This window comes from Corvus kubaryi, unplaced genomic scaffold (genome assembly GCF_017639235.1).
Source record: "Corvus kubaryi isolate FWS band 111438036 unplaced genomic scaffold, C.kubaryi_AGA036_p1.0 37373, whole genome shotgun sequence".
NCBI lineage: Eukaryota > Metazoa > Chordata > Aves > Passeriformes > Corvidae > Corvus > Corvus kubaryi.
The window spans coordinates 373,270-386,419 of NW_024581121.1; the positions used below are offsets into that span (position 1 = coordinate 373,270).

Consider the following 13,150-nt stretch of genomic DNA (forward strand, 5'->3'; position numbering starts at 1 on the left):
CGCGGTGGTGTTATATACTGGAGTGGGGGAGACTGGGGTGGGGGGGGGGCTGCACTGAGTCATCTCCCTCCCACTGGGGCCCCTTGAACTGGGCCAGTATGGAGGAGGCTCTGCAGCTGGCCCAGCACCACGGCTCTGCTCCGGCGCAGTGTGGGAGCCCCCGGCCATTGCGCCCGGGTGGGGGGCACGTGGGGCGCGTGTCCAGGAGCTCAGCCTGGGGACATTCGGCCACCGCAGCAGCAGGGCTGGGATGCCGGTGGCGGCGGCAGCCGGCGGCCAAACAAGCGAGGGCTGTGTGCCGGCCTGGCCCCACGCCGCCTTTCCATCCGCGCACTCGTAAACCGGCAGCGGCCAGCGGGAACGGCAGCGCGGCCAACACCGGCACCAGCCCCGCGCCGGGTGGCCCAGGGGACCGCGGGGGCAGAAGGAGCCCAGGTGGCCACCCCCGACCCCGCTCGCAGCCCACGCGATGCGCTCCCAGCTGTGCCAGCTGCGGGAGCTCCCCGGCGCTGGCAGGCGCGGTGGAATGCAAACAGATGTCAGTGCTGGAGGGATCCCGGCTGCTGGAGCGGGGCTCCGGGCGTCCCGCTGGCAGCGGGGAGTGTTCCTGGGCTGGGGACGTGTCCTGACGAGCAGCCCCGGCTGCCCTTGGCTCCGGTTTTGTGTGCTGGCTGTGCCGCCACTCTCGGGGCAGCCGGGCTGGCAGCAGCGTGGAGGGGAGGTGCCAGCCCCACAGAACTGCTGCCTGCGCTGCCCGGAGGGATGCCACAGTGGAACGATGCAAGAGAGATGTGGGGCTCAGCCCCACAGCTGTTGGAGAAGGGACAGGGGACACTGCTGAGATGCCACAGATGCTTTTAGGTTCCCTCCTCTGCCCAGTCCTCAGCAAGACCCAGGGCTGGAGTGAGGGGCAGAGCCGCAGGCAGGACACACTGGTGCCTGCTGCAACACTCCAGCCTGGGCAACTGGGGAAACTGGGAAGGGCCTCAAGCACGCTGGGAGTATGAGAGGGTGCAGGTGGAGAGAGGGAGGTTTATTGGCATGGCAGGGATGCTCCCACGGAGGGGGCTGTGCTTCCTGGTGGGACACAGAGCGGGGAGCGATGCTGCCAGGCTCCCAGTGTAAAAACAGTCAGTTCCAGGGGCTGGGGAGGAACAGTCACACAGCTCGTCCTCACTCCTCCTCCTCCTCTTCCTCCTCCAGGGTGATGGGCTGCCGGCTGGCTGGCCCCACGCTGCCGCGCTGGATGGAGACGATGCCGCTCAGGAAGGCGTAGCCCAGCATGGCTGCCAGCCCCACCAGCACCGACAGCAGCTGGTTGCGCCATTTGTGGGGGTCCTCCTCTGCTTCACTGCCATCTGTGCCCGCAGACCGAGGGGCACCAGTCAGGGGGTCACCTGGAGAGGCAGAGCAGGGATGTGGGTGGGAAGGGTCACCCTGAGACCGGGCGCCAGCTGGGGACGTACCTGGGGGGACAGGTCACCCCAAGCCCGCAGGGTGAGGTGGGGGACGGCTCTCACCTCCGTCCCAGGGGAAGTAGAGGCTGAGGATGGAGGTGCAGTAGTTGCACAGGTTCTGCAGGGACTTCAGGTGCTGCTGCAGTTTCCCGTTGGGCAGCTTCGCCTTCAGGAGCGGCGCCAGGCGGCTGAAGACCAAGGCGTCGAGGGAGGCCGGCCTGGGGCACAGAGAGCCGTGCCTGGGCCACTGTCCCCACCCAAAGCCACCCAGACCCACCAGCCACCCCCAGCCCCAGCACTCCAGGGGACGGCACGTGGCTCCTGCTCCTTGGGAGGGTGCCCTGTCCCCTGCAAGCCTGTTCCACCCCCAGAGCAATGCAGAGGGGCTGCAGCTCCCCTGCAGACCACGGGGGTTCAGCCCTGCTGGGGTGCAGGGGGCTCTCAGGCCCCTTCCCCTCTCCCCCTCTGGCCACCTACGAGTCTCCAAAGAAAAACTTCTGGGAGCCGAGGCGCTGGGAGAGGAGTGTCAGGCATTCCCGAGCTTCCCGATAGAGCTGCAGGAGAAGGACAGAGGATTGTCACCTGCCAAGTACAGCCACAGTGCTCAGGGGAGGAGGAGAGGGAACCCCAGACCCCAGTTTGGGATTTTGGCCTCACATGGATTCCCCTGGACACCGCCGAGGACCCACTGTGCCCAGACCTCATCCCTCCTCACCTCCTTCTCCAGCTTCTCCTCATCCTCCATGTAGTCATCCCCCCACAACAGCTGCAGCCGCTCCAGCTGCCGCTTGTGCATGGTGTTGGGCAGGAAGAAGTTGAGGGGGAAGGGGATGGTTTCCGCGTACCACTTCCGCGTGTGCTCCACGTAGTTCTTTGCGTCCACCCAGAAGGTGTGGATCTGTGGTGGAGAACAACCCACAGCCCGGCCATGGCGGGGCTGCAGCCAGAGCTGCTGGCACACCAGAGCCCCTGCCTGGCACAGCCACCCTGGAGACCACAAGGGGCTGCAGGAGCATTGGGGTGAAGGGCAGACCCCAGCCCGGGCTGCACAACCCACTGCTGCCACCCCCGTGCCCTGATCTTTGCCATGCCAGGCTCCCGGGATGTTGCTGCTGGCAGCGCTCGCTGGCTCTGCTGGCAGGTGGGCACACACCCGAGCCCACCAGCACAGCTCCAGGGAGCAGAGCCCATCCTCGGCAAGCCCCCCTTCCCTGCAGCCCCCCCGAGCCTCACCAGTACTGGCAGCAGCTTCTCCTCCAGCAGGGACACGAAGGCCAGTGCGTCCGCGCTCTGCGTGGCCGACAGGTCGTAGTCAGCGTTGTACTTCTGCGCAGCAAACGCCACGGTTGGATCCCACGGGACGCAACAAATCCCACCCGTGGGTGACACAACAGAGTCCCCTCCTCCCTGAGGGGCTCCAGTACCCCCCAGCCCGGGGCAGGGGGTGCCCCAAACCCAGCCTGTACCTGTTTCCTGAGGTGTGTTATGATATGCTGTGCTTTGGAGATGGTGCCCTCGTCCCGTGTCCTCAGCGCGGGCAGGTGCCCTGCGGGCAGGGGGAGTGGGGGCTGCAGTCGCTGTGCCCGGGGGCACCCTGAGAGGGTGAGGGGCGCAGGGGGCTGGAATGGGGGATGGACCCCCATGCCTGGATGAGGGGCACGAGGCAGAGGCGCAGGCAGTGACAGGGGTGTGAGCTGAGGTGGGGGACAGAGTGGTGCAGGGGAGGGCATAGAAACTCTGTGATGGGAAATGGGGAATGTGCCGGGATGAGGGGGGTGCAGTGGGGAGGTGATGGGATAGGGGGAGCAACGGGGAAAAAGGGTGCAGTGATGTGGGGGGCCACAGAACAAAGGGGGGGTGCAGTGAGGTGGGGGCTGTGATGAGGGCGTTCAATGGGACACGAGTCACAATGGGATGAGGGGGTGCAATGGGGCAGGGGGTGTGATGGGGCATGAGGGTGCAACAGGATGGAGGATAGTGATGGGATGGGGGTGTGATGGGGCATGAGGGTGCAATAGGACAAGGGGGTTGTGATGGGATGATGGGGGTGTGACAGGGTACAGGGGAGTGCAGTGGTGGGGAGGACACAGGACAAGGGGGTGCAATAAGACAAGAGGGTGGGGGGGTGCAGGTGGGGGGGCACAGGACATGAGGGATGCAATGGGGTGGGGGGTGTGATGGGGTAGAGGGTGCAATAGGATGGAGGATAGTGATGGGACAGGCGGTGTGATGGGGTGGGATGGTGCAATGGGGGGGGCGAGAGGCCATAGGGCAAGAGGAGTGCAATGGGATAAGAGGGTGCAATAGGGCAGGGGGTCCAGTGGTGTGGGGGCCACATGAGGGATGAGATGGGGCGGGAGGCTGTGATGGGATGGGGGGTGTGTAACGTGCGGAGGGCGCAGTGGTGCGGAGTGGGGGCAACGGGATCACGGCGCTGCGATGGGGCGGGGGTCCCGGTGGTGCCGGTATCCTCGGCGGGGCCCTTACCGGAGGGGCTCCTCCAGGGGCTGGTGACCCGGTGCACTTTCAGCGGCGCCCCCGTGAACCGCGCGTAGGTCTGCGGGAAGGAGGGACGGAGGGAGGGATAGAGCGGGGGTCTGCCCGCGGGACCCCCGGCCCGGCCCCGGCCCGGCCCCGGCGCTCACCAGCACAGCCAGGCAGTCGGGATCCACCGAGGGCAGCCCCCAGCCCCCGGCCCAGCAGAACAGCTCCATGGGCGCCGCCATCTTCCGCCGACCCGGAACCGGACGGGAGGCCCCGCCCGCCCCCGCCGCGGGGCGGCACCGGCGGCACCGAGCGGCGACTCCGCGATGGAGCGGAGCCGAGCAGAGTCTGGGGACGGCGATGGTGGTGTCTGCAGGGTCCTTGGGGCCCGGTCCGCAGAGCCCCGCACCGCTCACTCTGCTTGGCCCCGCACAGCCCCGCTGTGCCCCGCATGGCCCCGCACCGCTCAGTTCAGCTCCCTACCTCTCACCCTGTTCGGTCCCGCACCGTATCGCACAGCCCTGCTGTGTCCCGCATGTCTCTGCACTGCCCCGCACAGCTCAGCTCAGCTCCACACTGCTCAGTCCTGCTGTGCCCCGCATCTCCCCGCATTGCCCCACACTGCCCCGCACGGCTCGGCTCAGCTCCTCACTGCTCACCCTGCTCGGTCCCGCACCGCTCAGCCCCGCACCCCCCTCCGCACGTCTCCATGGACAGCAGCCGGGCCGGGAGCCCGCTGGCAGCGGCGGAGAAAAAACGCCCCGTGCGCGGCTCGGGAACACCCCCCTCCACCGCCCGTACCCCTCCGTTACGCGGGGCCGCTGGCGTGGAGCCGGACCTGGGGCGCGGGGCTGGGGCGGCCCCGGGGCCGGGCTCGGCCCGTTGTTATGGCACCGGGGGAAACAGCTGTAAACACGGCTGCAGCGCGGCGGGCCGCCCGCCCGCCTTGGCCGGAGCTCCGCGGGAGCGGCTCGGCGGCCCGAGCATCCCCCGGCGGTACGGACCGGCCCCGGGGCTCTGCCGGCCCGGGGGGCTCCGCGGCGTGAGGCACCCCGGTAAAAGCGGCCCCGCAGCCGGTTCCGCTCTCCCGGGCCGGGATGCTCCGGCGCTGCTGGGGCGGCCCCAGCCCGCCCGCCTGACCTCCCGGTGAACCGGCGCTGTGAGCGGGGGCTGCCCCGGGGCGGGCAGTGCCGGGGGGTCCCCGCAGCCCCGGGCCCAGTGCGCGGCGCCGGCACGGTGCCCTCCTCCGGGGCTGGGGCCGCAGCCGGTGGCTCGCCGGTGTCCCCGGGATGCGCCCGGTGATTGACGGCTCTTTGTTTCCTCCTCGCCGGCCCCGCCGGCCCCTCCCCCGTGCGCCACCCCGCCCCGCCGCGCTCCGCTCCGCACCGGCGGCACCGGCGGCATCATGGGGGCACCGGGGGGCCCCGCGCTCCTGGCGCTGTTCCTGCTGGGCGCCGCCGCCGCGGCGCGTCCGGGGCTGCAAGGTACCGGAGGGGCTCGGGGCGGCGGTGGGGCGGCCCCGAAGGGGCGGCGGGACGGGCGACAGTCGGGGGTCGGCGGCGGCAGACCCCGTCCCACGGCCGCTGACAGCGGCTCTGCTCGCCCCGGGGAAACTGCGGGCAGCGGGGACGCAGGAACGTTCATTCCCGAGGCGCGGGGTGGCCGCCGGTTCCGATGCTGGCTCGGGGCCGCGGGGGAGTGCCGCGGCGGGGGCTGACCCTGGCGCCGGAGCCCCTCTCGGTCTGCCCGGTGCGGCTGCACGGAACAGGCGGGCACCCGTGCGGCAGCGGGACCGAGTTGTCCGCGCTCCCCACTGAGCGCCCCGGGCCGGTACCGGGGGCCCGACCGTTCCTCCGGGATCTCCCGGTCCGGCCGCCCCTCGTTGGGGCTGGCCCGCGGGGGGCTCTGCGGAGCGGGATGCGAGGAAGCCCCAGAGCGGGGCGGGCTCCGGGCCGGGACTCCGCCGGTCTCGCCGGTGCGGGGGCTCCGCGGGTCCGTCTCGGAGGCGCTGCCGGTCCTGGAGCGCCACCGCGCGGGGGCGGCCCCGGAGCCCCCGGGGCTTCCCTGATCCCCCCCGAGCCCGGCGGTCCGGGGACACCCCCACCCCATCCCCGCTCTGACCGCACCGGGCATCGCCGTAGTCACCGGCCGAAGCTGCGGCTGCCGGTGCAGAGGCGACCCCGGTGCTCGTCTCCCGCAGTCATCGACCTGCTGCTGGTGAGCGAGGCTCGGCAGATGGCCAGCGTGGCCCACAAGATCCGCATGGAGCTTCTGACTGTCAACGACGTGTACCTGCTCTCCACCTTCCGCCTGCCCCCCAAGCAAGGGGGGACCCTCTTTGGCCTCTACTCCAAGAAGGACAACACCCGATGGCTGGAGGTCTCTGTCGTGGGGAAGATCAACAAAGGTGGGTGCCCTCCGTGTGGGGATGGACTGGCCCTGCTCTTGCCGTGGCGCTCTGAGACAAACGGGACTGAGTTCCTGCAGGGAAGAGCAATGGGCACACGCTGGTGCCAGGGTGCCGCCAGTGCTGTGGGGGAGCTGACGGCCCCTTCCCGCTCCTCCGCAGTCCTGGTGCGGTACCTGCGGGAGGACAACAAGGTGCACTCGGTCAACCTGCAGCACGCGCAGCTGGCGGACGGGCAGAGCCACTCTGTCATCGTGCGCCTGAGCGGGCTGCGGAGGGACACGCTGAGCGTGGAGCTCTACGTCGACTGCAAGCAGATGGACTCCAGCGTGGGGCTGCCTGAGCTGTCTGAGATCCCCCTGGCCGAGGTGGAGTCCATCGAGGTGCGCACAGGGATGAAGGCCTACCAGAGGATGCAGGTGAGTGCCAGGGGGATTGAGACCTCAGCCACTGCACCCGGGGGGATGGGCAGAGCCCCCCATGCTGACTGCATCTCCCCACGCACATCAGGGGTTCGTAGAGTCGATGAAGCTGATCCTGGGAGGGTCCATGAGCCGTGTGGGGGCCTTGAGCGAGTGCCCTTTCCAAGGAGATGAGTCCATTCACAGTGCAGGTAATGGCTTGGGGGGCTTACGGGGTCACCTGTGTGGGCCGTGGCACAGGGAGGTGGGGGCGACAGCACAGAGGGATGTTCTGGCCCCTCCTGGCCCGGTGTCCCCACACAGGTGGGAGTTCCAGTGCTGCACGTGTGCTGACCAGGAGTGACTGTGTGAGGTGACTCTGCTGGGGTGTGACAGCAGCGTTTGGTAATGTCTCATCTCTCTCCTTGCAGTGACGAGCGTGCTGGCCTCCATCCTGGGTGAGTCCCTGCTCTGCTTCCCTCGTCCCCTGGTGTGAGGCATTTGGGGCTCCACGGAGGCAGAGATGCCTCCACAGCCTGTCCCAGTGCCCCATGTGGGATCAGAGGGTGTGGGGTGTGCTACAGGAAAAGGGGCCCTGCATGAACCAGGGAGAAGGATGGGCTGTTGGGTGCCTCATCCTCCCAGCTCAGTGCCAATGGGCAGAGCAGTCCTGGCCCACAGGCCTGGGAGGCCGTGTCCATCCTGGGATTGACCTTGTCCTTTCTGCTGCTGGCAGGTGAGCAGACCAAGGCACTGGTCACGCAGCTGACCCTCTTCAACCGGGTCCTGAGCGAGCTGCGGGAAGACATTAGGGACCAGGTGGGACTGGGGAGGTTACTGGCACTCCCTGGGCTGGATTTCCCTAGAGCACGGTGCCAGCACCCTCCTGATGCTCCGTGCTCTGCTGCCTTGCAGGTGAAGGAGATGTCTCTGATCCGCAACACCATCATGGAGTGCCAGGTCTGCGGTGAGTGCTGGCAAGGGCTCTGCTCCCGCCTCGGGGGGCAAAGGGCCACCTTGTTTCAGCCCTCACCTGCCTCTCCTCTCCTCAGGCTTCCACGAGCAGCGGTCCCGCTGCAACCCCAATCCCTGCTTCAGCGGTGTGGACTGCATGGAGACGTACGAGTACCCCGGGTACCGCTGCGGGCCCTGCCCACCGGGGCTGGAGGGCAACGGCACGCACTGCGTCGACATCGAGGAGGTGGGCACGGTCTGGGGGGGATCAGCAGCCCTGGCAGTGCCAGGGCTGTGCCTGCAGAGGACGCTTCTTCTCAGCAAGACCCCACCGAGATGCGGGATGCTGTGCCCGAGGATGAAGCCTGTCTTTCTCCCGTTGTTGCAGTGTGCCCATGCCAACCCCTGCTTCCCTGGCTCCAAGTGCATCAACACAGCCCCTGGGTTCCGCTGCGAGCCCTGTCCCCGCGGCTATCGAGGCAACACCGTCTCTGGCGTGGGGGTGGATTATGCCAGGGCCAGCAAGCAGGTGAGTGCAGTGCCACGGGACTCGGCCAGGCCCCCGTGGGATCTCCGGAGTGCAGGACAGGGCAGAGGATGCAGTGCCTGTGGAGTAGGACAGCTTCCTGGGGGCAGGAATGGGCACAGCCACCCACGGGGAAAGGTCCCAGGTGAACGTTTCTCCCCCACTGCTCACAGGTTTGCACGGATATCGATGAATGCAACGATGGGAACAATGGGGGCTGCGACCCCAACTCCATCTGCACCAACACACTGGTGAGCAGCGCTGTCCCGCTGCCTCCCTGGCTCCCAAGGCCGCTCAGCTCTCCTCATCCCACCCCTGCCCTCTCTCCCCCAGGGCTCCTACAAGTGCGGGCCCTGCAAGTTGGGCTTTGTGGGGAACCAAACATCCGGCTGCGTCCCGCACAAGTCCTGCAGCACTCCTACCTCCAACCCCTGTGACATTAACGGCTTCTGCCTGTTCGAGAGGAACGGGGAGATCTCCTGTGTGGTGAGCAGGGGACAGGGACAGGAGGAGGGTGTAGGGACTGCAGCATGGCACCATTGGTCCTGCCAGAGCCCTTTTCAGCCCCTGATCTCGTCTTTATTCAGTGCAACGTGGGCTGGGCTGGCAACGGCAACGTGTGTGGGCAAGACACAGACCTGGATGGGTACCCAGACGAGCCCCTGCCCTGCATTGACAACAACAAGCACTGCAAGCAGGTGGGCTCCTGGAAGGGGGGCACGGGGTGCAGGGCACAGGGTCCACAGCAGGGCTGTGCTCCAGACCTCGTCTCCTCCCCATTCCTAATGCTGGCTGTGCCTGCAGGACAACTGCCGCCTGACGCCCAATTCTGGGCAGGAGGATGCTGACAACGACGGCATTGGGGACCAATGCGATGACGACGCTGATGGTGATGGTGTCAAGAATGTGGAGGTGGCTGTGCTGGGCGGGTGGCCATGCCAGTGGCTCTAGGAGGGCTTCTCCTTTTGGCTCAGTTCTGAATCCCTCAAGATGCCTCTCCTGGGGAGCAGCAGGCTGGTGGCTTGGGAATGGTCTCAGAGTGCTGGAGACGTCCTTCTGCCCTCACCACTGTGGGACTGTGGCCTCTCGTCTGCCTGCCACCGCAGCGACAACATCCCTGTCCTCTTCTCCGCAGGACAACTGCCGGCTCTTCCCCAACAAGGACCAACAGAACTCGGACACGGACTCCTTTGGGGACGCCTGTGACAACTGCCCCAATGTGCCCAACAATGACCAGCGGGACACAGACAGCAATGGCGAGGGGGATGCTTGTGATAATGACATTGATGGGGACGGTGAGCGTCTGTTGGGTCGACCTGGCTGTGCCAGGGGGGCTGTCCCGTGGGGGTGGGGAAGGGTATCCACCCAGTGCTATCCTTGCAGGGATACCCAACATGCTGGATAACTGTCCCAAGGTGCCCAACCCTCTGCAGACTGATCGGGATGAGGACGGTGTTGGGGATGCCTGTGACAGTTGCCCTGAAGTGAGCAACCCCACTCAGGTATGGCTGGGGCCAGGCTGGGCCACGGGGCCTGGGATGAGTGGGGTCTGGCCCAGTGGGGAGCAGGGGGTCCTTCTCCTCGCCCTGGGATGTCCACTGAATTAGGGCTCCGCTCTCCTCCAGACAGATATGGACAGTGACCTGGTAGGAGACATCTGTGACACCAACGAGGACAGGTGTGGAGAGCACTGCAGTGGGGTGACCTCCCCATTGTGTCCCTGAGGGCAGAACTGGGCTCCCGGTTCAGGGAGGGACAATGGGGTCTTCAGGGAGCTGGGGTGTGGTGCCAGATCCCTGATTTTGGCATTGCTCTGACCTTGTTCTTGCTCCCAGTGATGGGGATGGGCATCAGGACACCAAGGACAACTGTGCCGAGATCCCCAACAGCTCCCAGCTGGACTCGGACAACGATGGGCTGGGGGATGACTGCGACAATGACGATGACAACGATGGCATCCCGGATTATGTGGCACCTGGCCCAGACAACTGCCGTCTCATTCCCAATCCCAACCAGAAAGACTCGGATGGTGAGCACGGGGTGGGCAGGGGGAGGCAGACCTGCGTGGGCTCAGCCCAGCCCTGACTAGGCACGTGTCCCCAGGGAACGGCGTGGGTGATGTCTGTGAGGAGGACTTCGACAATGACACGGTGGTGGACCAGCTGGACGTGTGCCCCGAGAGCGCTGAGGTGACACTGACCGACTTCCGCGCCTACCAGACTGTCATCCTGGACCCCGAGGGGGACGCCCAGATTGACCCCAACTGGGTTGTCCTCAACCAGGTGTGGGTGCTGTGCCCCGTGTTTCTGGGGGCTGCGCTGCAGGGTGGAAGTTGAGGGGACTGGGAGGTCCCCAGGGGTTCTGGGGTGCCCCTCACCCAGCTGTCCCCCACAGGGCATGGAGATCGTGCAGACCATGAACAGTGACCCGGGTTTGGCTGTGGGTAAGATATGTTCACCCACCCACAGACTCTGGGGGCAGCCCCCCCTGCTCCCACCCCCCAGTGCCGAGGAGTGAGGGCCGGTTCTTTGCCCCACAGAGGGGTGAAGGGTGGGTGGGCTGGGAGTTCCGTGGGGAGAGAGGGCTCCCCGCAGCGTTTCCTGCCTGTAGGTTACACAGCCTTCAACGGCGTGGACTTTGAGGGCACCTTCCATGTCAACACCATCACCGATGATGACTACGCTGGCTTCATCTTCAGCTACCAGGACAGTGCCAGCTTCTACGTGGTGATGTGGAAGCAGACGGAGCAGACGTACTGGCAGGCCACCCCCTTCCGTGCTGTGGCCGAGCCAGGGCTGCAGCTCAAGGTGGGTGGTGGCCCCACCCGTGGGCCGGGTCAGGACCCCCCTGTTCAGGTCCCCCCTGAAACCCTCACGCACCCACAGGCGGTGAAGTCCTCGACGGGCCCTGGGGAGCACCTGCGCAATGCGCTGTGGCACACGGGCCACACGCCCGACCACGTCCGCCTGCTCTGGAAGGACCCCCGGAACGTCGGCTGGAGGGACAAGACATCCTACCGCTGGCAGCTGGCACACAGGCCCCAGGTGGGCTACATCAGGTAAGCGGGGGGGGCACGGGGGCTGCTGGGGTGGGGGCTGCACTCACCACGGTGCAGGATGGGGTTCAGCCCCAGTGGGACCACACCAGTGGGGGGGGATGCTGGTCATTGGTGAGAAACCAACCCTAGTGTGAACCCGCCCCGGTGAAGATGATGATAACCATGAGTAGGGGTCCTGCCCTGCGGAACCACCCCAGGGGTAGGATGGTGTCCATGAGGAGGCATTGTGCCCCCTGGGACCACCCTAGCGAGGGGATGCCGGCCACGGGGTTGATCCAGCCCTGTGGGACCACCCCAGTGTGGGGATAGCGGCCGTGGGGGAGCATCCAGCCCCGTGAGACCACCGCAGTGGGGGGATGTCGGCCGTGGGGAGGGGTTCTTCCCGGTGGGGCCGCAACCGCGTTTCTCCTTTAAGGCTCCCGCCGGGGCGGCCGCGGCGGGGGAGCTCCGCCGCCGGGCCCTCCGCCCCCCGGGCCCCCGGGGCCATTGTCCCGTCGCCATGGCGACCCCGCCGGCGCCTTTCACATGCAAAGCGCCCGACAAAGGCGGCGGGGCCGGGCCGGGGGCGGCGCGGGGGGCTTCAGCCCGGCCACGGCGGGGGGCCCCGGCCCGGGGATCCAGCCGATCCGGTACCCCCGGCCCAGCCCCCCGCAGGATGCCCCAGCTCCAGCCCGGTGCCACCGTCCCCGGGTCGGGATACTCGGGGCCCGGTGTCGGTCGTGGAGGGGTTCCAGTGGGGTCCAGGTGCTGGCCCCGATGGCATCTCAGTGGGATCCCGATGTTTGCCCCGGTCGGATACCGGCGGGGTCCCGGTGGAATCCCGGGGCTGGCCCCGGCGGGGTCCCGGTGAGGTCCCGCTGACCGGTCGGGCCCCGTTCCCCCCCGCAGGGTCCGTCTGTACGAGGGCCCGCAGCTGGTGGCCGACTCCGGCGTGATCATTGACACCACGATGCGCGGGGGCCGTCTGGGGGTCTTCTGCTTCTCCCAGGAGAACATCATCTGGTCCAACCTGCAGTACCGCTGCAACGGTGAGCAGGGCCCTCCGGGACCCCCGCACCGGCCCGGCGGCCGGCCGAGCATCCCTTCCCTCGCCCCTGCGGCGGGGCTCAGTCCTGGGCCGGGGGCTTTAGCGGGGCTTGCTTCCCCCGCGGGCTCCTGACGCCCCCCGCGCTGCTCCCCACAGACACGATCCCTGCCGACTTCGAGCCCTTCCGCCGGTTCCTACTGGAGGGACGCGAGTGACCGCGCCCGGCACGGGCCTCCCCCGCCAGCGGCACCGGTGGCGCTCCGGGCCCCCGCCGCCAGCGGCACCCGGGGGCGCACCGGGCCCCGCCGCTCCTCCCGGCCGGGCCCCGTTCCCGGCCCCCCGCGGACTTTGCACTGCCAGTACCGGGGCCCCGCAGTGCCGGGGCTCCCCCCACGCCTGCCCCGGGCGCTCCGGTCCTTGCCCCACGCCTGGCCATAAAGTTTTGAGTGTTTTCTAGCCTGCGCGCCCGGTCCCTGGGGGTTCCCGCTGGCCCGAGAGGGCTGTGGGTCCCCCCCACCCCCGTGCTCTCGGCTCCGTCCCGCGCCGTCCTCCCGGTGGTCGCGGGGTTGGGTGAGTGCCTGGCCGGTCCCACCGGCGCAGCCCGCGGCGGCGGGAGGCCGGGACGAGTGCAATATTGGTGGGCGAGAGCACAACACTGCACCGCATCCCGGCCCTCCCGCCGCCCCGGAGGGAGCGGAGCCGCCGCCGCCGCCGCCCGGGCCGCTCCGTGGGAACTGCGCGGCGCTCACCGCGGCTCGGCGGCAGGGACCGGTCGCCACGGCGACGGCTGTCCCGGCAACGCGGCGGAATGTGCCCCCACCCCCCCCCACCGCGCC

The 13,150-nt window shown here is 68.1% G+C and overlaps 2 protein-coding genes across 3 annotated transcripts; one reads left to right on the forward strand and one right to left on the reverse strand.

Moving 5' to 3' along the window:
- Positions 1-1,012: 1,012 nt before the first annotated feature.
- On the reverse strand, positions 1,013-4,789 carry MTX1 (metaxin 1). 2 transcript variants are annotated; one of them, XM_042034641.1, is made up of 8 exons: positions 4,103-4,218; positions 3,945-4,014; positions 2,924-3,003; positions 2,691-2,783; positions 2,173-2,355; positions 1,935-2,011; positions 1,521-1,675; positions 1,013-1,397 (listed from the first exon to the last, which is right to left on the reverse strand). In XM_042034641.1, the coding sequence occupies exons 1-8, from the start codon at positions 4,181-4,183 to the stop codon at positions 1,174-1,176; spliced, it is 963 nt and encodes a 320-aa protein (XP_041890575.1). In that variant the 5' UTR covers positions 4,184-4,218; the 3' UTR covers positions 1,013-1,173. The 2 variants fall into 2 exon arrangements, with proteins under 2 accessions (XP_041890575.1, XP_041890574.1); XM_042034640.1 differs by lacking the exon at positions 3,945-4,014 and having other exon boundaries at positions 4,103-4,789.
- Positions 4,790-5,289: 500 nt separating this feature from the next.
- Positions 5,290-12,770, forward strand: THBS3 (thrombospondin 3). Its single transcript, XM_042034609.1, has 23 exons — positions 5,290-5,425; positions 6,142-6,348; positions 6,511-6,767; positions 6,859-6,961; positions 7,181-7,207; positions 7,486-7,568; positions 7,665-7,716; positions 7,802-7,950; positions 8,092-8,232; positions 8,403-8,480; positions 8,563-8,715; positions 8,817-8,927; positions 9,034-9,141; positions 9,365-9,524; positions 9,613-9,731; positions 9,855-9,907; positions 10,065-10,258; positions 10,333-10,511; positions 10,624-10,672; positions 10,840-11,036; positions 11,115-11,287; positions 12,176-12,315; positions 12,471-12,770. Exons 1-23 carry the CDS (start codon positions 5,347-5,349, stop codon positions 12,527-12,529), a joined length of 2,871 nt encoding a protein of 956 aa, XP_041890543.1. The 5' UTR covers positions 5,290-5,346; the 3' UTR covers positions 12,530-12,770.
- The last annotated feature ends 380 nt before the right edge of the window (positions 12,771-13,150 follow it).